Here is a 22,977-nt window from a genome sequence, read left to right as displayed (position 1 = left end):
CAAAACTCCAGCAGGAGGCTGGAACTTGACCTGAGCTTTGAAGGTGCAATAGAAATCAAGTCCAAGAAAGATGAGAGGGAGTCACAGTATACCACAAGTTTGAGGTGGCCTAGGACCCAGGTAGACCTGGGTGGAGCCAGGTGGTCTCTGGTAGTCCCACTGGAAAAGAGCTGTAAGGATTTTCTGGCACATATGTATGGAAGATCTCAAGAACAAGGCCAAGAGAGACTCTCAGGGTTTCAGGTGCGAGAATAGCCCTCCTGAGGGCAGTGTTCTACAGAAATGAATCTACTGATGATGGGGGGTCGGGCGGGTTGCCAGAGTGAGCTTCTGGCAGTAGATCATCCCTGTGATCCTTAGATTGTAATCTGGGCTACATGCAATAGGGAAGAGGTGTACTCCCTTGGTGGTGCCAGATACCTTAGCATTAGGGAGAAGCCTTCTCAGGGTGATGGACATGAGCTCAATGGCCTATCAGAGGCTTACCTCTATGCCTTGCATCTGGAAGTTGCCTATGAGTCTACCTTCTTACAGATCTGCTTACCTCCCGACTTACCTTGGCTAAGATTGGCACAATCGGGCTCACTGCCCCTACTGTGGGCTTTGAATGCATCTTTGGTCCTCTGCCCAGGCCCCTCTTTACTTTCCCCAGCTCTCTGTCTGGCACCTCCCTCAGCTCCACCAAAATACTGCTAAAGATGTCCTGTTGAGTTAAGTGAGAAGGAATTGAGGGCTTTCTGTGGAATTTCCTGTTGCCATTGCCCTCTAGAATCGAGAATGCCAGATGGAGCCTCCTCCCAGGACAAACTTTTCAGCTACAGCCAATCAGGTAAGAACCTGGGCCAGCCTGAAGCCTATCAATGCATCTCCCCACCCTACTCCTGCCTCATCTCTCCAATGCAGCCTTGTCTCATTCAATAGCAAAAGAAAAGAGCTTGGTCGAGAATTCCTCTGGTAGTTTGCCCTCCCTTGCTCATGGTCCTGTGCAAGCCAACCTTTGAACACCAGACCCATGAGATGAGGGGGGCTATACCCAGTGAGCTCAAGCCCAGCCACATGCACCCTATCCCTATAGCAAGGCTGTCCTAGCTGGAAGCAGGAATGGTTTCTGAAGCTTCTTCCAGGACCCAGGGAGAGCATCGGTTTATGGAGTCTTTGGAGCCTGTGGTTGACTCTGATGGACTTGCATGCTGACCCTGACCTCCCAGAAGCTGCCATGTTCCTGTCGATCCTCCTTTCTCCCCATGAATTCTTCTTGGATGGCCATGCTGACTTGGGCAGATTATGGTATCAGGAGACCTTAGCACAGGTCCAACTGTGCTGTTCTTGTTATAGGATCTTGGGAAAGTCATGTCACCTTTAATGCTCCTGTTTCTTTTCCTAAGGAAGATGGCAAGCTATTTCACAGGGTTGTTAAAGGACTCCAAATGAGGTAATGGTAATAGTTTTCAGTGGGGAGCTCTGGCCTGCGGGCCAACTGTTAAATGAAAGGTATGCCTATCTGGCCTCCAGGTGGCAGTGACTGCTCAGCTCTGGGGAACAGTGACACAGGGACATTTACTAGGTCTTAGAACCCTGCCACTTCTTTTGGGGACATCCTGGGGCTTCCTTTACATTTTTAAAAAGGATTTATTTATTTTTATTGCACAGTCAGATACACAGAGAGGAAAGGGAGAAGAAGATCTTCCACCTAATGATTGACTGCCCAAGTGGCCACAACAGCCAGAGCTGAGCCGATCCAAAACTAGGAGCCAGGAGCTTCTTCTGGTTCTCCTACACGGTGCAGGGTCCCAAGGCTTTGGGTCATCTTCGACTGCTTTCCCAGGCCACAAGCAGGGAGCTGGATGGGAAGCGGGGCTGCCGAGATTAGAACTGGTGCCCATATGGGATCCTGGTGTGTGCAAGGCAAAACTTTAGCCTCTAGGCTACCACGCCAGGCCCTTCCTTTACATTTTGTTTATCTCCCTCTAGTGCCAGGGTGTGGTCAATGCTGTAGCTAGGCAGTCTGATCCATTATATTTACTCTCTTTCCATTGGGGGAAAAAAACCCATTTTAAAAGTTCCCAATTCAGGATTCTATATATCATCAACAAAAATGTGAGCTAGACTGATGCTTGCCCATTTGTTCTGTCTGGTTGGGGTCTCAAGCTAGCACTATGTTGTCTCTATCCAATGAGCCTCAGGGTGAATAAATCCATTCCAGAGATGTCCACTGCCTGCTTTCATTCATGCTGCAGATCTGAAAGCTAACAAGGAAAATGGACCCTGAGGGCCCAGCATGATAGCGTACTGGCTAAAGTCCTCGTCATGAACGCCCCGGGATCCCATTTGGGCGCCAGTTCTAATCCTGGCTGCTCCACTTCCCATTCAGCTCCCTGCTTGTAGACTGGGTAAGTGGTCGAGGACGACCCAAAAGTTTGGGACCCTGCACCCACATGGGAGACCTAGAAGAGGCTCCTGGCTTCAGATTGTCTCAGCTCCAGCTGTTGCAGCTGCTTGGGGAGTGAGTCATCAGACGGAAGATCTTCCTCTCTATTTCTCCTCCTCTCTGTATATCTGCCTTTCCAATACAAATAAATACAAATCTTTAAAAAAAAAAAAAAAGAAAAGAAAATGGACCCTGAGTATATGGTTACAATGGGCAAAGAGAGGGTGTCATGGAGGCTTGTGCCAGGTGTTAACATGGCCAACTTCTCAAGCCCCAAAAAGCAGAAGAGGATCAGGCTGAGTGAGGCATGTGCCCTGTAATGACCCCTCTCATCCCATTCTCATTTAGTGGGAGATCTATGATGCCTACATGGAGGAACTTGAGAAACAGGAGAAGACCAAAGAGAAGGAGAAAGCAAAAACCCCAGTGGCTAAAAAAACAGAGAAGATGGCCATGAGGAAGCTGACATCCTTGGAGTCCCAGGTCTGGTGCAGTCGGTACAACTCTGTCCCAGAACATCGAACAAAACAGAAGCCTGACTCTTGGGGAGGGTGTCTCAGGTGCTTAAAAGGAAGGCTAATGTTGAGGTAGAAATAGTTATTTTCTCGGGGTGAGTGTAAATGTGAGGAGAGCTGTAACATCTTCACAACGGCCTCTGCCATTGCACACAGAGGCCCAGAGAGGGAGACAGATGTTCATACACACGGAGTATGAGGCACAACTGTGATTCCCAACCCCACAACCCTACCTTGCCCACTTCTCAGACCAAAGAGAAGGCAACAAGTTTCACATGAGGAAAAAGAACTGATTTTGCACCCCCAAAAGCAGTATTTTTATTCTGTGAAATGCCACAGATCCACAAGAGAAACCACATGGCTGGTAAGTCAGGGAACAGAGAATTAGAGGCTAGCAAGAAAGACCCTTAGAGTTCAGGGCAGGTGGTAGGCATAAACTGGTTGAGCGAGAAGAACGCTCTCCTCCCTGCTCCCTCCCCATCTCCCCTCTCAAAGGGGTCCAAGCCAGAAGTGGCACTGACAGGAAGTGCTGAAAACGATGGGTTCTAGAAGCACACAGACACGCATTCCTATTATATTTCACTGACTAGGAGCCCGGTGGCAACCTTGAGCAAGTGACTTGAGGAGTCCTCGTGAACATGGTGGGGCAGTTAATGGCATCCAACTCACAGGATCACTGTGAGGAGTAAATGATTCGCACATGCTAAACTACTTAACCCAGTTCTCTGTGGTGTCAGAGGAAACACATAGACCAATGAGGAGGGAGGGGCTTGTAAAGCCACATCTGGGCAACGGCCCTGTGAGGGTCTTTCCCACACCTCAAACTCACTCTGAGGGTATCTCAGAAACCTGACCAGCAGCATGTTCATTGGACAAGTACAGCCACAGTCCCCAGGACTCCTTACCTAGTCCAGAGTCCATGCCTCACTTTAGGGTTCCAGGACCCAGGCTGGCCAGTGATCATGCTCAGTGAGTGAGAGAAACAAAATTAGTACAGTTTATACTAACCCAGAGCAGGGGATCCTCACACTTCTAACATTTTCGGGTCATGGAACAGAGAAGTGAGCAGAAGTGGACACAGTTTAGAAAGAAAGCAGAAGGGTGGGTGCCTATTGGTTTACACACATCCCCTATCAGAGTGCCTGGTTTCAGAACTCAGTTCCATTTCCTACTCCAGCTTCTGCTAATGCACACTTTGGGAGGCAGATGATGGCTCCAGTGACTGAGTCTCCCAAGTAGGAGACCTGAATTGCGTTATTGCCTTTCTGTTTCAGCCTGACCTCAGCTGGCCATTGTGGGAGTGAGATAGCAGATGATAAAGCTTTCTAGTCATTAGTATTCCTTTCACTCTCATACCCTATTCCTGAAATAAACATTCAAAAATAAAGCAGAACTCCCTTTTAATTGTATCTGGCTTCCATCCTGGAATGGATCAGAATAATTTTCCTGTGAGCCGACCTGGGAGCTCTCCGAGGTGCTGAAACCAGCCTCCAGCTTCCCGCGGACCTTGTCACTCCCACCCCATTCCCAGACTCACTCTGATTTCCACACTGCACGTCTGGATCCTGACCCAAACTTTTCAAATGTCATTCATCGTCTCCCTGTGGTGGCCCACCCTCCCTATGGTGATTCCTTGCAATTGCATCACTCTAACTCCTGCGCTGAATATCTAACTTGACCTACCAATACTTCCAGGGAACCCTCTAATCATGACCTTTACAGTGATTCCTACACAATTCTTCATGGAAAACCCATTCCAGCATGGCCACATCTATGTATCTAGTATTTATGGTGCCTGTGGTCATCTCTGGCCTGCCTCTTGGCCCTGAAAATTCAGGCACAGATAAATCCAAGGACTGAAAAGACAGAAAAGCCTGTCACTCTCAAGAGAACCATGAGCCCTTGCCCAGGGAAGTCGGGCCTTATCTTCACATCCCATTCCCACCCTAGGTAAATTCCCCAGCCAGCTCTCCTACAAGCCTCACTAGGCAGAACAAATAGGAAGCATGTCTCTGTTATTCCATGGACCAGCACTCCTGAGTCCTTGCTAGCCCCCAGCATGATCACTGGCCAGCCTGGGTCCTGGAACCCTAAAGTGAGGCATGGACTCTGGACTAGGTAAGGAGTCCTGGGGACTGTGGCTGTACTTGTCCAATGAACATGCTGCTGGTCAGGTTTCTGAGATACCCTCAGAGTGAGTTTGAGGTGTGGGAAAGACCCTCACAGGGCCGTTGCCCAGATGTGGCTTTACAAGCCCCTCCCTCCTCATTGGTCTATGTGTTTCCTCTGACACCACAGAGAACTGGGTTAAGTAGTTTAGCATGTGCGAATCATTTACTCCTCACAGTGATCCTGTGAGTTGGATGCCATTAACTGCCCCACCATGTTCACGAGGACTCCTCAAGTCACTTGCTCAAGGTTGCCACCGGGCTCCTAGTCAGTGAAATATAATAGGAATGCGTGTCTGTGTGCTTCTAGAACCCATCGTTTTCAGCACTTCCTGTCAGTGCCACTTCTGGCTTGGACCCCTTTGAGAGGGGAGATGGGGAGGGAGCAGGGAGGAGAGCGTTCTTCTCGCTCAACCAGTTTATGCCTACCACCTGCCCTGAACTCTAAGGGTCTTTCTTGCTAGCCTCTAATTCTCTGTTCCCTGACTTACCAGCCATGTGGTTTCTCTTGTGGATCTGTGGCATTTCACAGAATAAAAATACTGCTTTTGGGGGTGCAAAATCAGTTCTTTTTCCTCATGTGAAACTTGTTGCCTTCTCTTTGGTCTGAGAAGTGGGCAAGGTAGGGTTGTGGGGTTGGGAATCACAGTTGTGCCTCATACTCCGTGTGTATGAACATCTGTCTCCCTCTCTGGGCCTCTGTGTTTTCCTCTGTCTGTAACTAGAGAAGAGGGGTTGGGGGTTGGCAGCTAGGGAGTTGTGTCATGAGATCTGTCAGGCCTTAATCTTCAAGCTGGTAGAGCCTCTGTATCCTCAGCCAGTGAAACCTGCAGTCTGCCTGCATATGCTCTCCCCTCCAGTCCTCTTCCTGGGCGTGTTCAGTGCCCATTTGTGCTCGGAAACACACCTTCTCCTAAATAAGGTCAGGGTGAAAGAGCAGGAAGTAAGCTCTGCCCCGGCTCTAGGTATGTCAGCTCAGGGCTCCTGTGTCACTTGTGAGATGGGGTTCCTGGGAAGCAATGGGTGGCGGGGAGGTAAGCCTTGAGACATGCAGAGTTCTCTGGAGTGGACAGTGTCAGGAACACATTGCTAAATGACCTGCAGGTCTGGACGGTGGCTAGAAGGCATACAGCCTTTTGAGGACCTGTGACTTCTGTTTCCTCCCTACAGACAGACGACATCACCAAAGTGACTCAAGCTGCTAAAATTGTGGAGCGCATGGTCAATCAGAATACATATGATGACATCGCTCAAGGTGAGATTTGAGGTACTGGCAACCACTATCATTCCCCATATTACCAAAAAAAAAAAAAAATCCCTCAGGAAAGATTGGTGCCTGAGGATCTCAAGTTATGTCCTGTAAGTGGAATGAAAGAAAAAGACATCACTGAGTCACTGGGAGGACAGGAGTTACGCGGGTCAGCTGTGAATGATGACAGAAGCAGCACTGGATGTTAGTGATGAGATCTGGTAACAGGGTGGCAAAAAATACCTGTGTCTTAATGGCCCAAAGGCATCTTCTCAGCAGTCCTGGGAAACGGTGTAGAAATGGTTCCCTCTATTTTACACTTGGCTAAGGCCAAGGCCACCGATCACCTGGCTGGCTGGCTAATGAGTGGCAGAGGTAACCCAAAACCAGGATCTGAGCTTCTTGCTTCCGTCCACTGCTCTGTCTGGCTTTGAGGCAGGGGCATACTGTCAGTGCAAGAATGTGCAGGATGGATGGAAACTTCCCTGAAGATCTTTAAGAAGGGAAGAAGGAAAATTGAGAGATAAAGGTACGCACTAAAGAAAGGGTTTTAGAAACTAGCTCCCACAGGATGGAAAGGGTTTCAGCAACAGGAGAGCAGAGGAGAGCATTCTGGTCACAAGACAACACCATCCTTGACCCTGTGGCGAAAACCAATAGGAATGGCTTCTGTGGACAAGGAACAGCAAGCTCCTTGACCCAGACTAGGGCCTTGTCGGAAAGTTCTGAGAGTTCAAACTAGAGAAGCAGTGGGAACCAGCTAATCAAGGGCCTTGAATGGCAGGCAGGGAATTGTGAGTTTTCTCTGTAGATGAGTCAGGAATAGTAAAGCTTTCCAGAGCAGGGACACAGCTCCAGGAGAGTCAGGTTGGAGGAGGATGCAATCGGGCAGAGTAAAGGACAGAGGAGAAGCCAAGGTTTGGCTGTGTGGTGCAATGGGCCTTGCCACACCTGCCCCTGCTTGCGTCATAGAGGATTGAAAAAAAGGAGAGGGGGACAGTCATGTTAATGAAAAACAAGCGCCAGGCTTCACTGGGAATGGCCTGTGTGCCGGGCATTTTATTTCTTCTCAACAGCCACGCTGTGAGGTGAATATCATTATGATCCTTATTTCATAGATGAGAAACTTCAGGCAGAGATGCCGCTGCTCATTCAGAGCCACAGCCAGCAGGGGTTGTGAGTGGCGGGACCGGACTCGAACGCGGGGGCCCCTTGGCTCCGTGACCTGAGCGCTTCACCAGCAGACTGGCTGCAAAGGCAGCGAGCTGGAAGAGACCTTTTCAAACGTTGTTCAAATGAACACACTCAATAATACATCTATCCTGCTGATTAATTAGTGATGAGGTGAAGAAAGAGATTGATTCAGAGATGCTTCAATCTGAGGGGCCTGGGAAATTCTCGTGTCTTTGACAGTGCCAGGGAAATGCAATCCTTCCCATGGCATGAGCAGCACATTCCCAAGTGGCTTGTTTTTCCCTAAGAGGTTGTGTATTTATTTGGAGCAGCTGCCTCCCCGGAGTTGGCAGCTCCTGGCTGCTGGCTGGTCTCCTTTGCTGACAGCCTAGGGCCCTTCTTGGTTACTTGATGCTCATTGCTCACCCATGGGACATAGAAACCAGGGCTGCCAAGACCAGCAGCCTCAACAAGCCCCCCTCGTTATCATTCAGCCCAGAAAACGACCTTGAGTGCTTTTCAAAGCTGTCAAAGTACACAGCAGCTATGAATGAATTTGTCACTCACACAGCTTGGCTTCCTGAAACTCAGCTTCTGCAAGTGGCCCACCAAAGGGCTGCAAACCTGATTAATATCCATAGAGAAGCTGGCCTGAGTGAACTACTTTCATTTATAAGAACGCAGTCACATAAAAATGCATTGAACTTTGATTTGTTTAATTGCTTACTCTTTTCCCTTTGGGAGAGTGTAGTCATGGAGGAGAAGGGAAAATAGAGAAGTGTTACCAATTAACCTCCTCTCTGAAATGAGGTATGTTCAAAGAGCACCCCAGAATTAACCTCCTCTCTGAAATGAGGTATGTTCAAAGAGCACCCCAGCTTGGGAAACTCCGAAGTGATCATGGCTTACGTTTTCTCTGATGGATTGGATCCTTTGTTTATTTATTTTGTTCTGAGACCTTGTTTTTTTTTTTTTGAGGTTTGAATGTAGCCTGGCGACCTCAAGGTATGGGGCATTGTGAGAGAGGCTGAGGAACTGCCTGGGCCTGTCCTTGACCATGTTGAATGAGAAGATTCATTTTCTAATTGGTTACCCTTGGTTGGAAAGGCCACCAAAGAACTGTTTGACTTCTGCTGATCAATTTCATTGCAGTCATTGAGTGTCTGCATTGGAGTTGGCCCTGTGCTAGACGTGGAGGATCCAGAAAATGAATACATAACAGATATCTTGTTCTGTGAGAGTTAGCTGTCTGGTGAGAGATGGGACAAAGGAGAAACAGAGGCTATACAGTGTGAGAGATGTCTTGGTAGAGGAAAACCAGGGCTGGGATTAAGGAAGAAAGGAACTCTCTTCCAAAGAAAACCAAGATCTTACAGAACACGGAGGAGTCTGATTTTAATCTGGAATAAGCAGCGATTTTTCAGAAAGTGCAGGACATTGTGGGCATGGAAAAGCGCACAGAAACACGCACACACACACACACCCCAGCTGGACTCACTGGCGCAATGTGATGTGGAAGGCACATGGACAGAGTTAGAAATGATATAGCAGCAATGACCCTGAGCCTGCGGGGACTTCAGGGGGCTGAGGCAGGGGCTCGGTAAGATCCTATGTCCTCACTGGTAGCTCTGCAAAACGTGGGCTGAAGGAGGAGTGGCTCAAGGCAGGAAGAACAGTGAGAAGAATGCTCTGACAGCCCAGCTGAGATATTGGGGCATCAGCCTAGGCAGTAGCTGTGGGTTTTGAGAGAAGTCAGTGGATTAGAAAGACAACCAGAAGGAAAATAAGAGAAATGACGGATGGGGGTAGGTGGGGAAGGGAAATCAGTCAAGGATTACCCAGGTGTCTGCTGTAGACAAATAGATGGATGAGGCTTTCCCCAGTTTGGAGGAAGCGGGAGGCAGGGAGGCACGCATGAGGTTGGGTTCAGGGAACCCACGGAGAATCCATGCAGCGTTGTTTCAGTGAGGTTCAGCAGTAGATAGGAAGCTGGGCTGCATTTTTGGAACTCAGGAGCACAAGAAATGTAACTAATAATGGGCGCCTGGCAGCTGCACCCCCAAAATCTGAGCTTTTGGAGTGCAGGGGGTGGGGGGACTCCTGGGCACAAGGAATGCAAATCTGGGAGTTCAGTACTGCCGGACATGCAGACAAGGCCACTCCATGGTCGTTCACCTCCAACGACGACAGTGACCACAGCGGACAGCCTGCTAAGCACGAGACGTTTCCCCATGCGCTCTGCGTATAGTAACTAGTACACACTGGCAACCTTGCTTCCAGGCAGGCACTACATTATTTCCATTCAAATACGAGAGGTCAGGCGTTTTGCTGGATGAGGCCAAGACAGCGCCGTGGTTTGTGGACTTGGGTTTGTCCTCATGTGGCACACAGCCCCTCACCACCCACCTACCCTCACCCCCAGTGAGGTGACCTGATTCTGTCTGTGTGTTTAAGATTTTAAGTACTACGAGGACGCAGCTGATGAATACCGGGACCAGGAAGGCACCCTGCTGCCGCTTTGGAAATTCCAGAACGACAAAGCCAAGCACCTGGCCGTCACCGCCCTCTGCTGGTGAGTATAGGCATTACAACAGAGACTGAGTCCCACGGTGCCGGGGGCATCCCAGGCTCTGAAATAGTTAGACCCTTATACTGCACTGAACCACTTTGAGGGTGACACATGGAGGTATGGGGGAGAACCAGGAGTGTGGGGAGAATTCCTGGAGGGTTTCAAGATCAGCCTAAGTCTACCAGTTTGTGAACCATGAATGTTTTCATCTTCTACATAATTAGGCACCTGTGCCCATGGGAAGACCTAGGCCTGTGGGCAGACTGTAACCACTGCCTGTGCCAAGATGTTCATATTTCTTTTTGCAGGAATCCGAAGTACAAGGATCTGTTTGCAGTGGGACATGGCTCCTGTAAGTGACCACCTTCCTTAGCAGAAACCTACGCCAAGACATGAGACACACACAGAGAAGGGCACAGTCACGGATGGCCCTCAGGGGCCTCCCAGTCCAGTGGGGGAAGATCCACAGTCAGACCGACAGTTGTGGCTGGGCAAACGAATGTACCAAGCTGAATGTGCCAACTGGACCTTAATGTATTATGCAGTGGAGAAGGATGGGGGTGAGGGGGAAGTTGCAGAACACTGATGGTAGAGGGGGTGGCCTGGGCAGGAAAAATGTGACAGGAAATGATGCTGGCTAGGGGGCCGGGGAAGACCCTCAGAAGGCTGAGTAAGCCGTCCCCAAGAATCCTGGCATCTCCTCCAAGGGGGCAGCCCCTGAAAGAACAGAAGGGCAGACAGCAGGCCCATGCAGGAATGGGGTGCTTGGGGCTAGAGGCCCGGATGCTGGCTGGGAGCCTGGTACAGGTCTCCCATAGGACAAATGGCAGGATGTCACCCACAGCTGTGCAGAGGACCTGGTGGCTGCTCCCTGCCTCTTCATCAGGGCTTCTAGATTGAGCCCTGGAGCTGGGTGGGGTGGAATGGGCTTTAAATTTCATTTCTGGGTCCCCCTGCCACCCTGGGGGGACCACTGTGCACCTGAAGCTGCGGCAGTGAGGCAGCCCACGCAGTGAGTCTATCAGGCTATTTGCCTTCCCTTCTCGCCCCTCTGCCCAGAAGAAGCCCCTCCCGCTGTGCTGGACCTGACGCTCTGGCTCCACTGGCTGACTGGAGAGGGCCCTGCACCTCACGGGAACCGCCGCTGCCCACCCAGCTACCAGCTTCTGCCGCGGGGAGGCTCGGCTTCTCCGACAATAAAACCTTTCCATTCTCAAGCTGCTGCGGGCTGGCAGGCACACAAGCTCCCAGGCCCTGCCCCCTTGGAGCGCGCCTGTCTCACCCCGTTTTTTGGCTGAGGGGAGGGAGATAGGGGCAGGCCAGGAGGAGCCCGTGCTTGTCATTCCTCTCAGGAAGGAGGCCTTGGAGCTGCTCCCGGTCTTGTGGTTCTGGGCGGCCTTTGAGGATGCCCTAAATGCCTGCTTTGTGTCCCCACTCGTGAGAGTGGGCAGTTGCCAAGTGGCAAACACCGCCCTCTCTGGCAGGGACCAAGCACATTCCTCCCTCTGCTGCAGCTACTGGGTCTGGACCGGGGCCTGGGGGCAGCGGGCAGGCCCTCCCAGGAGCAGGCGGGGACCCTCACGAGACTGTTGACAGCCTGGGCTCATTGCCCTGGACAGAGGTGGGGGCATGGGGCTCCCCTAGAAAGTGAGAGGAGAAGGAAGTGGCTACGGGTTCTAGCTCCATCAGCCTCCCACCCAGGGGCAGAAGCGGGGTCAGCTGGCCAGAGTCACATGTCAGGACAGGGTCCACAAGGTCACGATCTCAGCTTGCCCAAGCCCCACAGCCTCCATACCCAGGAAGAGTCTCTTTGTCCTATTGCCCGAGTAGTGCCCACAATTAGCTACTCCTCGAGGGTCACTCCGTATATGTGTACCTGGGGCCAGGAGCATCTCCAAACCTGGATGTAAAGAGGCTGACAGCCCGCCAGGCTCTGTCACAGGGGGACTGCAAGGCACCCTGGGACAGAGGAAGCAACTGTGCAGGTAAGCTGCAGGAACACCTGCTGGCTGTCCCGTCGTGTCCTCCCAGGTGGCCCTGCAGCTCTCCCAGGTGCCCCAGCAGCCCCCCTCCCTGCTTTTGCAGAAATGTCTCTGGGTGAGCAGGGCCTCGTGCCAATAGCAGCGATATTTGCTACTGCTGCTGCTGCTGTCCCTGGCATGGGACTGGTTGGCCTGCTTTCCGGCAAACATCTATTCTCTAGGGCCACCTGCAGAGGCCTGAGCAGAGCCAAGCCGGTCTGAGACTCAGAAAGGCCTCACAAGGTCACCTCTGAAAGTCCCATGCTTGTGGGTACCCAGTGCCTCTGTAGTAAAGAAAAAGGTAGGCAGAGGGCACCCTAGTTGCCAGAAAGGGTCACTGTGAGAAGCAGCCCGACCTCGCCAGAATCGGTCACAGACGCTCCCATATCCTGACTTCTCATATTCAGGAATTTGCTTCACAAAAGCAAACACTGCCGTGAGAACTGGGATTTGTTGCTGGGTTTGGCACTGGTGAGCTCAATCCAAACCTCGTGAACCTTTTACCTGCAATTTCTAGGTTGTCTATTCTGTGACCTGGTACCATAAAGCTTTGGCAGGGGTAGGCATGTACCTCAGGCAGGCCTGGGGCCAACCCCTGTTGTCTGGAGCCAGTCCAGCAGCAAGCAGGTGGGGAAAAGTGAGTCTACGCAGTTGCCTGCCACGGTGCGCAAAGCATTCACACTTCCTCTCCTCCGTGGCTGCTGGGTATCAGGTGGTGGGCATGTCAGGCTACTTAAAGGGCACAGACCTGGATGAGCCCCACAGCCAGGCTCCCTGTTCCAGAGTGGAAAAAGAGGCTGTCAGCAGGTGAAAGCAGGTGGAGAAACATGGGGGTGGGGAGGCTCAGTCCACACAAGAGGTGGCCTTGGGACTTCTAGGGCACACTGGGGTCAGCAGCTCATTGTTCGGTTCACAACAGAGAAGTGGAGACTCCAGCCACCCGTCAAGGAGGGCGCCGCGGGCAAGGGGACAGGAAGCTGCCTACTGGGCCACGGACTGGAGGGGCAGGGAGCCAGGTATCGTGTCGTCCCACTGTCAAACCATGTCCCAGCTCCCCTCAGAAGGGTCCAAGGGTAGGACCTGAATTCCCAGTTCCAAACCCATTCCGCACTGTCCCACCACACCTTGCCTGGTCCCCGAGCCACTTTCTTAGGCCAGAGATGACATTTTTAGGGGGTTTAAATCTCTCCTGATCATTTATTTGTCAGCTTCACTAATTAAGCAGTGTTAATTTCATTTGCTGAAAATGGAAATTCATCCACCTCATTTCTTCCCGTTCATCCTCCACACACAAAATCCATCACCCGTCGGCTGCAGGCTGTGTAAAATTTACAGGACTAATTATGTTGTCAGGTCTCTTTGTAAATACAGTCCATAAAGGCCACTGAGCTTGCTGGGTTGAAGTGCGAGAGCATTCCCGTTGTTAGTTTAATTACTGGTTAGTTATTTAGGTTCTCAAATGTTTGCCTCATTTTCCCTAAATCAAATTAAATGTCCTGCTTGATGTATTCTGTCTCCCAGGCCTTGCTCTTATTTCCCACACTGTTTAAATATGAGCTCTAATTGAATGAGAGCGCCTGGATAAGCCCATCAGCCTGGGGGACTGAACTCGACTGGGCACCATGGCCCCGAGACAGTACAAGACGTTGGAGCCCTCTAGCAACCCAAGTCCTTGGCAGGGCAGACCTGGGCTGCTTCCCTGGCCTTCAAGGCAGGCAGAATCAGTGGCAAAGTTGGATATGGGAAACTAAAGGAAGATTTCCTTGTGGTCATCAGAGGAGCTGAGGGTCATAGAATCCAACAGTCCATCTCCCTGACTTCTAGAGGAGCCTGCTTCCACACCATCCCAGGGGACGAAAGAAGAACATCCAAGGGAACCACTCCCTCTCTCTCTCTCTGATTGGGAAAAGTGGAGTGTGGGTCAATCCTCTTGGAGTGCCTACCATATTAGTGTGTGATCGCTGCTGTCAAAAATTACCACAAACAATATGCCCAAACCTCTTAGAGTTCCAGAGGTCAAAAGTCCAGCATGGGTTTCACTGAGCTGCAGTCTGGTGTCAGCAGGGGCCTCGATCCTTCCGGTTGCTCCGGGGAAGGAGGAAGGGAGGGCATCTGTTTTCCTATCCTGTTCCAGCTTGGAGAGGCTGCCCACATTCCATGGCTTGTGGCCCCCTTCCAGCCACCAATCGCATCATGCTGACATCTGCTCCTGTCGTCACATCTCCTTCTCCGACTCCTCTGCTTCCCTCTTTTTCCTTATAAGAACCCTTGTGCTTACATGGAGTCCACTCAGATAATCCAACATAATCCCCCCCATCTCAAGGTCTTTAACTTAATCGCCTCTACAAAGTCTCTTGGCCATGCAAAGTGACATATTTATAGGTTCTGGGGATTAGGATGTGGATGTTTTGGTGAGGGGGGGGCGTTATTCTGCCTACCACATGCCCCCACCAAGTGCCTCTTGCATGACTGAATAAGGAAGTGATTAAACAGCTGCTGCCTTGGAGCAGGTCCTGGGCTGGACTCATTTAGGATGCCACAGCAAGAGAGGAAGCCTGCTGTTCAAGGCTGGCTTGCTACCCTTGTCATGGCAGCCTGGCACCTACTTCCTCCTGACTGCCGACCTGGCTTTAGTCTCCTGCCCCAACATGCCCTCTCCTTGCCTGGCATTTCCTGAACTGCTGAGCCAGGAGCCCAGGGTTCTCCTAACATGTAGAATGCTCCAGAGTGGCACCCCCATGTTCCCACTGTGATCCAGTCCTGTCATGACCTTGTAGGGGTGAAGGTTGTGGAGCTTAGGCCCCTTGCTGACTGTTGCCAGTTCCAGAAGACATCAATCTTTGTCCCTTACTGGGCACTGTTGCTTCAGGGCTCTGGAAGGGGAAGCCACAGGCCTGCACAGCTTCAGTCCATGGTAGAGTGAAGCCTTTGCCATCTCTGTGACACCCCACACACACACACATACACAGCCCTTGCAAGGCTTTCTTAGAAGTGCCAGTTCAGACCCCACTTGTTGCATGGGTGGGGTCAATTCTCCTCCCGCAGATTCTGGTGGATCACTGAAGGTGAGAGTAAGGGAGGGCTTAGAGATCACCCTGCAGGGCAGGGGCAGCAGCAGGCAAGCCCATCCGCAGAGAGAGAAGCCCGCGGGGAGCCACACCAGGCCAGGCTCCCAACATCTTGTGTGGGAGGCCGAGGGAAAGAACGCCTGCCCAACAAGGAGGCTCACACTGGAAACAGTCCAGGTGGCCGAATGGCTGAGCAGGCCTCCTGCAAAAGGCTCCCACGGGCTAGTAGTCCACACAGTGAAAGGGAATTCAGTGCAGCTGAAGGAGGCAGCTCGCAAAAGCACCAAGTAGGAGAGCGGCACTCATCCCAGCCAACAACCCTCTCCCTCCATTTTCTTCTTCCCACTATTACAGCCACTGACAGAAACCTGCAGCCCAGAGAACCCTCAAATTCCTTCACTAGTCCCCAGCTTGGGCTCTTTCATACAAAGGAGGATGGAGTTAGGGGAATTCAGTGCAAACCACACACAGAGCTGGGAATGCAAAGCTCTGGAAGTTTTGAGCCTGATGGGATTCCAGCACTCACTCCCTGGGAACGGCTCTACACTGGGAAGCTGGGGTGGCCTCCAGCCTTTGTGCTTCCAGGGGCTGCTGATGACTTGTTAGTGATGTCACCCCGCTGGAGGGCTTAAGCAGTGATATCATCAGGTTGCTTCTCACCTGCTTGGTGACATCATCCTAAGAAAGCTGGAGGCCTAGGCAGTGATGTCACCCGAGATGAGCCTGGGCAATACTAGTCCGTGGGTCTCAATAGGAGGGGGTCTTTTTAGGACCCCGGAAAATAAGGTGACGCTGTCACACTGGGACTGCAGTGTAGTGTCACACTGGGTGTACTCGGAGACCAGAATACCAAGGTCTTATGGGGGTCACTGGAGTCAGAGACGAGAAATTCATAGAGTAAGATGCAGTTAAATGAGGGTTTTTTGTTGTTGTTTGGTTTGGTTTGTTTTTTCTATTTCCCTGGTTTGAAAAAAATGAGCCCTGAATTAGAAGTCAGGAAACACATAGTGCCTAGTCACAAATAGCAACTATGATTTTGGTATCCAGGAGGGTTCTTTTGGCTGCAAGCAATAAAGAATGATAACTCAGGATTAGGGCAGTGGGCTTATTGCCCACATTTGCACAGCCAGGGGAGAAGGTGATGTCTTGGGTCTGGAGCTTGACTGGTCACTCTGTACTCTTGTGAAATCTGTGCTTTGCTCTGCACATTCTTTTTCTCATGCTTGACTGGCCAGTCTCATACCCACTCTCTAGTCCACAGCCTAGAGAACTTACGTTGGTTCTGCCAGTCCCGACCATCACACTAAGTATAATACTTCCTCCCCTTCTCTTTCACACCTCAACATAGGATGGGATTCGTGTCATGACCAGAGTAGGACAATTTCCACTGGATGTGTCCAACACCTCGTGATGAGCCTAGTGCACCTCGGTGCACACCCTGGCTCTTCTCTGGGCCTGGCAGTCCCAGCCGTAAAATCAGGAGGCCGTGAGCCTCAGTGCTGAGCCAGCCACTGCTTTCCTGATGTCCCTGATAATGCCTGGTGAGGCATACGGGGGCACAGGGTGCTTAGAGTTTGTCCAGACAAAGTGGGTCACAACTGCTGGGCATCAGAGGGCTGGATCCTGTGCCACAGCCAAGAGCCAAGCGTGAGGGTCATGTGCACGTTGGCCCTGTGGGACACTAGGAGAGCATCTGAGTTCTTGGTCTGAGCACCCATTGCCCAGTCATCCACTCGGTGGATAACCCATTTCCCCTCTGTGGGTCTGGACTAACATCGAGGACAGATTGAACTCAGGAGCATCCAAGTCTCTGGCCTGGCTGTTGATGACATTGCAGGGTCCTGTGCCCAGGAGGGAACCTAAATCAAGTGCTCAGACTTGCTTAGTAAACGAAACAAACTAAAGGGATGGTCACACTTGCTCTATTCAAGCCCCTGTCCTTCTTTGCTTGCTCTGTTTAGTAAGCTCTTTCCCTGGAGCTGCACAGAGCGAGATAACAGGCAGCTCCGCCTCACCCACCTTAAGGTCAGGTCCATACTGGCTTTGAGATGGAGCCAGTCGCAGGCCCACGCAGTTTCAGCCCTAGGGGATCAGGAAGCCCCACAAGCTTCTCCTCTTTGCTGACAATCTCCCATTCTTCACAGCAGGAACAGTTTCCTTCCAGAGTCATCACGTGGCTCAAACTGGACCTGGCACCTTCCATGCATGTCAGCCCACTCCTTGTGTGTGTGGCCTCCCTTGTCAGTGTTCAGGGCAGGGCTCTTGGCTGGCATCTCAAAGCTGGTGAAGATTAGTGCCTGCCATGGTAGGTGGGTTCCTGTGAAGAAGAGGTGAGAATGCCAGCTTCCAGCAGAACCCTTCTTAAAAAAAAAAAAAGTGGAGTTACAGGGGGAGAGATTCCCTCTGCTGGTTCACTCCCCAAGTGACTGCAATGGTTAAAATTGGGCCAATCTGAAGAAAGAAGCCAGGGGTTTCCCCTGGGTATCACACATGGGTGCAGGGGCCAAGGACTTAAACCATCCTCCACTGCTTTCCCAGACTCCAGCAGGGAGCTGGATCAAACTGAAACAGCCAGGACATGTACTGGCACCCCTATGGGATGCCAGTGCCACAGGTGGAGGCCCAACCCACTATACCATGGCACCGGCGCCCAGCCTTCTAAGGCCAGCCTGGCTCGTAGTGGAAACCTGCTACTGGTCAGGACACAGCATGGTCTTTGCCAAGCGTCTAGGATGGTGGTGCCTGGGATGTGATGGTAATAGAACTCTTGCAGAAAGCCCATATGGTTCCCAACCCCTACTCAGTCACGTAATTCTCCTGAAAAAAGGTGAAGCCTTAGAATAAGATAGAGAATGACTTAGAAAAATTAGTCACATTAGGCTGCCTCCCAGGGGGATCCCAGGGAGGCCACTTTATCACGAGGTCCCACACCTTGCAGATGCCAGTGAGAGAGGAGCTGTCCTTTTAGCAGGGAGGTCCAAGAAGAGGACCCTCATATTAAAGGGCCAAAAACCCCTGAACTGTCCGAACCTTCCTCCTCTCCAGCACTGGCTCTTGTAGGTTGGAAGAAGGGGAAGGAAGGACTGGAACAGAGGGAAGGAAGGAGTTGGACTTGTGGGCCGGGGCTATGTTTTATCTGGTGACCACCTGTCTGCCAAGTGTGTGTAAAGTTAGAGCAAGAGGCTCTATCTTGGGTGGCAGCCAGGGTAGGGGTCGGCAAGGGGAGGGGATGTGTGTGCTGTCCCAAGGGAGCTCAAAACCTCTGCTAAGAGGTCTGTTGACAATCATCAAAAGCTGTGCCCAGGCCAAGGATGACTGTGGGCATCCTCACGCAGTGGTTGGCTGGCCCAGAGCTAGAGCAGGAACTGTGACTGGAGTCTGTGGAGACAGGAGGTATGGGAGGATGCTCACTGGAGGCTGGTTTGAAATTCTGTGTCGATTCAAGTTGAACACCTGTCCTTTGCCAGGTTGGGGAGTGAGGGGCCTGAAGGCGGTCAGAGCACATGATGGACACTCTGCAGGTGTCTCCCAGGGTGCCTATCGGCTTCTGGGATGGGGCATGTGAGCCCCCAGCTGAGGGAACTGTGCCTTCCCACAGCACCACACCCAGGCTGCACTCAGCGGCTCTTGGAACCTGCACCCCAAGAAGAAAAAAGGGAGAAAGGCTATCTGCCCTTCGGGTGCACCTGCTCACCATCTCAGGGGTTGTTGGAGCCTCCCATGGGCCTTGAGAAGGGGGAGGCTGACTCTCCCAATCCCATTTCACAGATGGAGTCGCAGAAAGCAGAAACCCCTGTGATGTCAGAGAAGGGCTGGGCTTGTTCATCGGCTGGGATTGGGGCAGGGTAGAGGGCTTCCTCAGCCCCCGGGGCCCAAGAGTCTTCAGCCCAGAGCCACCCTGCCCCCATCTTCTCCCCAACAGATGACTTCATGAAGCAGAGCCGAGGCATGCTGCTGCTCCACAGCATGAAGAACCCCAGCTTCCCCGAATACATCTTCAGCAGCGAAAGCGGCATCATGTGTCTCGACATGCACATGGACCACCCCTACCTCGTAGTGGTGGGTCACTATGACGGCAACGTGGCCATTTACAACCTCAAGAAGCCCCACTCCCAGCCCTGCTTCCGCAGCTCAGCCAAGTCTGGCAAGCACACGGACCCCGTATGGCAGGTCAGGCCCAGACCCACGATGGGAGATGCCAGTCTGGGAGGCAAGGGGCCGGGGCTGGACAAGGTGCCAGCTTAGCAACCAAGGGAGTTGGGTGTGAGAAGAGGCAGAGAAGAGCAGAAGGTAAGAACCAGGAGGTGGGGAGAGATTCCCACTGCCCCCAGGGATCTCATGGGGGCGACCATCAGTAACTCACCGGCTCCAGCTGGATACCTCCAGGCCTTCAGGCTACACCTGAATGTGTTAGAAACTCCAGAGCCTGGTCTGCAAGTTTCCTCAACTCCCTGAAGAGGCTCTTCCCTGCCATCTGGGCTGAATCAGGGGAGAACTCCCAGCCAGTTGCCTGCTGTCTGGTGAGATCTGTCCTTAGCCTCTCTGTAGCTGCTCCAAACGAGCCTAGAGTGGTGTGCAGGCCCTGCCCAAGGCAGATCAACCTGGAACCACCACCTTGACTTTGGGGCTAAACTGCAACTGACTCTGGATCTCCCCTCTTCTTTTCTGGGGAGTAGATTTCACAGCTGCACTCTCAAAGGGTTTCTTAGCTCTGGCTCTGCAGGCCCCTGCCTCACGATGTTCCAGAGCTGTTCCTCTTCCTTCTCCCCTTCCTCCCGAGGCTGTGCATATGCCCATTCTGGGAAGAACTGGGAGGATTTAAGGACACATTTTGGCCTCCAGTTGCCCAGATCTCGGGGCTTATCAGGCAGCACTGGGGCTGGCTTCTGCTCTTTCTCTGTCCTCCTGTGCTAACAGGATCTGTGGGCAGGCCCAGCATCCCTGCCTGCTCCTGCCCTAAGTGTTCTGAGCCACCTGGACACCCACCCCAGGCACTGACTGTCAGCCCCCAAGGAGAGCTGTTTCCGTCTTTCCGCCCTCCCCACCCCCCACCCCACCGCCTTCGACTCTTTTGTCTGTTGGTTCATTCATGTGGTCAGTGACTCCGCCCTGCACGTGCCCGCTGTTGGCTCATCTCTGGGACTGCTGACCAGGACAGGGCCAGGAGATCCTAAGTGCTACAAGAAAAAAAGGAAATGCACTCAGGCCCTGGTGCTGGGACGGGAGGAAGCTTTCTAGAGGAAGCAGGGCCTGTGCTGCATTGCAAGGGATGCGGAAGTGCTGAGTAGCCAGAAGTGTGCAGTGACCCGGGTCATCAAGCAGAGTGCCCAGTGGGAAGCCATGCCCTGGGAGAGACAAGCGGAGGGGAGCAGACTGTGAAAGAACAGGCGCCCCTTGATGAGTGTGCTTGTACATCACTTTGTAGGTCAGTGGTTTTAAACGAAGTGTGGAGCCACTGTGCTTGCTTAAGGCTCCCCCAGTACTCCTCCTGCTATGCCCTCCCTCACCTCCAGCACCTCCTCAAAGCTCTTAAGATATCCTCTAAGCATGGTGTGAGAATCTCTGCCCAGCCACCAGAGAGTCTGAAGCAGGAGCATGGTATAGGTCTGCTTGTGTCTTAGAGGAATCCTCTGCTTGCAGCAGGAGAAACACTGAGGTCTGAGCTTGTGTGGGGGCAGTGGAAGAGAAATGAGAAGACAGAGCCAAGAGCTGTTGTGGCAGTGGAATCAATAGAAGGAAATGGTTGATTGGACACAGGGAAAAGGAAGTGGCCATGCTGCCTCGCTCCAGGGTGCCCAGGAGGCCTTGCACTGGAAATGGCAGATGACGAACATGTCTGGCCCAGAAGTCAAGGGGAGAAATCTGAAGGACAGCCGCCAGAGAGAGGTATTCTCAGGCAGATGCACCTGTTGGAAGGAGAACCACTGAGATGACAGGGAAGGTCAGAATCAAGGTCCTTCTTTTTTTAGATTTATTTATTTTGATTGGAAAGGCAGATTTTTTTTTTTTCAGAAAGAGGCAGAGACAGAAAGATCTTCCATCTGCAGGTTCCCTCCCCAAATTGCCCCATCAGCTGATCTGAAGCCAGGAGCCAGGAGCTTCTTCTTGGTCTCCCACATGGGTGCAGGATTCCAAGGCTTTGGACCATCCTCCACTGCATTTCCAGGCCACAGGCAGGGAGCTGGATGGGAAATGGAGCAGCTGGGACATGAAACAGCATCCACATGGATCCTGGTGCTTGCAAGTGGAGGATTAGCCAGTTGAGCTATTACAGCGGCCCTGAGAGGTCCTTCTTTTAAGTGATCTTTTGGATCTCACTTGGCCAGCCAGGGCAGAAGGAGTTTGTTGGCAGTTGGGAGCCATGGAAGGTTTTGGAGCCAAGGAGAGAACTTTCTGTTCTAAGAACACTGGGCTCTTGTCCCACATCACAGGCCACTTTCCCGGGGAGCTGGCCTGTGTAGCCTGGCCTGTTCAGGCCTGACTGTGAAACCTCAACCGGCAACAGCCTGTGAAGGTTGTGTGTGTATACACATCCAATCCCAAGAAGGCAGCTGGAAGGACGTATGAACAGAGACTGGGGTTAGGCAGACTGCCTTAATCACGTAAGACAGAAGAGGAGGAATCAGTTAAGTGGGCTCCACCTCCTCCCCTACCACTTATACTGTGGGCATTCATGCATTTGCTGGAGCCCACTTAGCATCCTCTCCCATTTGCTTCCTAGCCACCCACTGCAGAAGCGCCCATGTGACTCACACACTTACACATGCACACAGTCACACACCACTCCCTGCTGGACATCAGGCTGTTAAGCGTGGTGTGAAATACAATTTCCATGAGTGCCGGCATCTGCTCATTAAACACTTCCCTTTGCAGCTCCCCAGTGCCTCTTCCAGCCTGCCCTTTGACAGCCCTTGTCCCCTCCTCACTTTAAAAGGACCACCTTCCCGCAGAAGCAGGTGTCGTCCCAGAATCAGGATCTGCTGACCTGGGTCTGCCTGTTACATGGGGGTCCTTCCCCCCATCCTCTGCCCCCAGTGAAAGGGACAACGGAGGAGGCCATCCAGGCAAGCTGTGGGCGGCCCTTATTTCTGGGGGCCTGGCCATGGGTCTGGGAAGAGGTACTCCCCTCTCTGCACTCCCCCCAGCAGCCATGGTGACAGCTGCGGTTACAAGCAACAGCACTGGGTTCCTGGCATCCCTTGCAGGGGGATTGAGTGGAAGCCTCTGTTTGTGACAAGGGGAGGGGCCAGGACAGTGGTCCCTGCACGGGCGGCCTGGAGAGAGCTAGAGGATGGAAAGCTCTGGGCACCCGGCCCCTCCCCAGCTCTCTGGGACATGGCTTGGCCAGGCCTCCACATCTGGCAATAGAAACTTGAGCCTCAAGCGTGTCATCTTCGTAAGACAACAGCTCTGTCTCCAAAACACTTTCCCATATGTTTGCTTCCAGCCCTGAGAAGACGGGCGGGGCAGGCTAATTAACCCCGATCTGCAGATGGGGAAATGCTACTCAAATCTGGGGTTGGGGGAGCAAGATCCTGGGAGTAGGGGCCAGGGGCAACAAAGCGAAGGTGGGAACAGACAAGGCACTGCCTGGAGAAGGGCCAAGCCCAGCGGACAGGGGAAGGGGGTGGGTGTCTTCTCATGATTCCCTTCCCTCCCCAATCCCCCGCCCCCTAGTAACCAGGAAAAGGCCTCATAGAACCTTGGCTCCTAGAGTGCCGGGATGATGAGAATAATGAGGACGTCAGCTAACACTTATTGCACACTCAGTACAGGCAATGTTGTG

The 22,977-nt window shown here is 52.3% G+C and overlaps 1 protein-coding gene across 1 annotated transcript in view; it reads left to right on the top strand.

Annotated features, from left to right (window-relative positions):
* The window catches only part of DNAI1 (dynein axonemal intermediate chain 1), a 61,734-nt gene that overhangs the window by 31,347 nt on the left and 7,410 nt on the right, over window positions 1-22,977 (top strand). Inside the window, exons 8-13 of the mRNA XM_058672668.1 lie at window positions 770-829; window positions 2,777-2,911; window positions 6,282-6,366; window positions 9,988-10,105; window positions 10,411-10,454; window positions 19,114-19,361. Coding sequence (XP_058528651.1) covers window positions 770-829; window positions 2,777-2,911; window positions 6,282-6,366; window positions 9,988-10,105; window positions 10,411-10,454; window positions 19,114-19,361 — 690 coding nt within the window. The remainder of the gene's footprint in view (window positions 1-769; window positions 830-2,776; window positions 2,912-6,281; window positions 6,367-9,987; window positions 10,106-10,410; window positions 10,455-19,113; window positions 19,362-22,977) is intronic.

This window comes from Ochotona princeps, chromosome 14, assembly GCF_030435755.1.
Source record: "Ochotona princeps isolate mOchPri1 chromosome 14, mOchPri1.hap1, whole genome shotgun sequence".
In the NCBI taxonomy this organism is placed as follows: Eukaryota; Metazoa; Chordata; class Mammalia; order Lagomorpha; family Ochotonidae; genus Ochotona; species Ochotona princeps.
The sequence above is the reverse complement of the archived record's forward strand: the minus strand, read 5'-3'. Positions and strand labels throughout refer to the sequence as shown.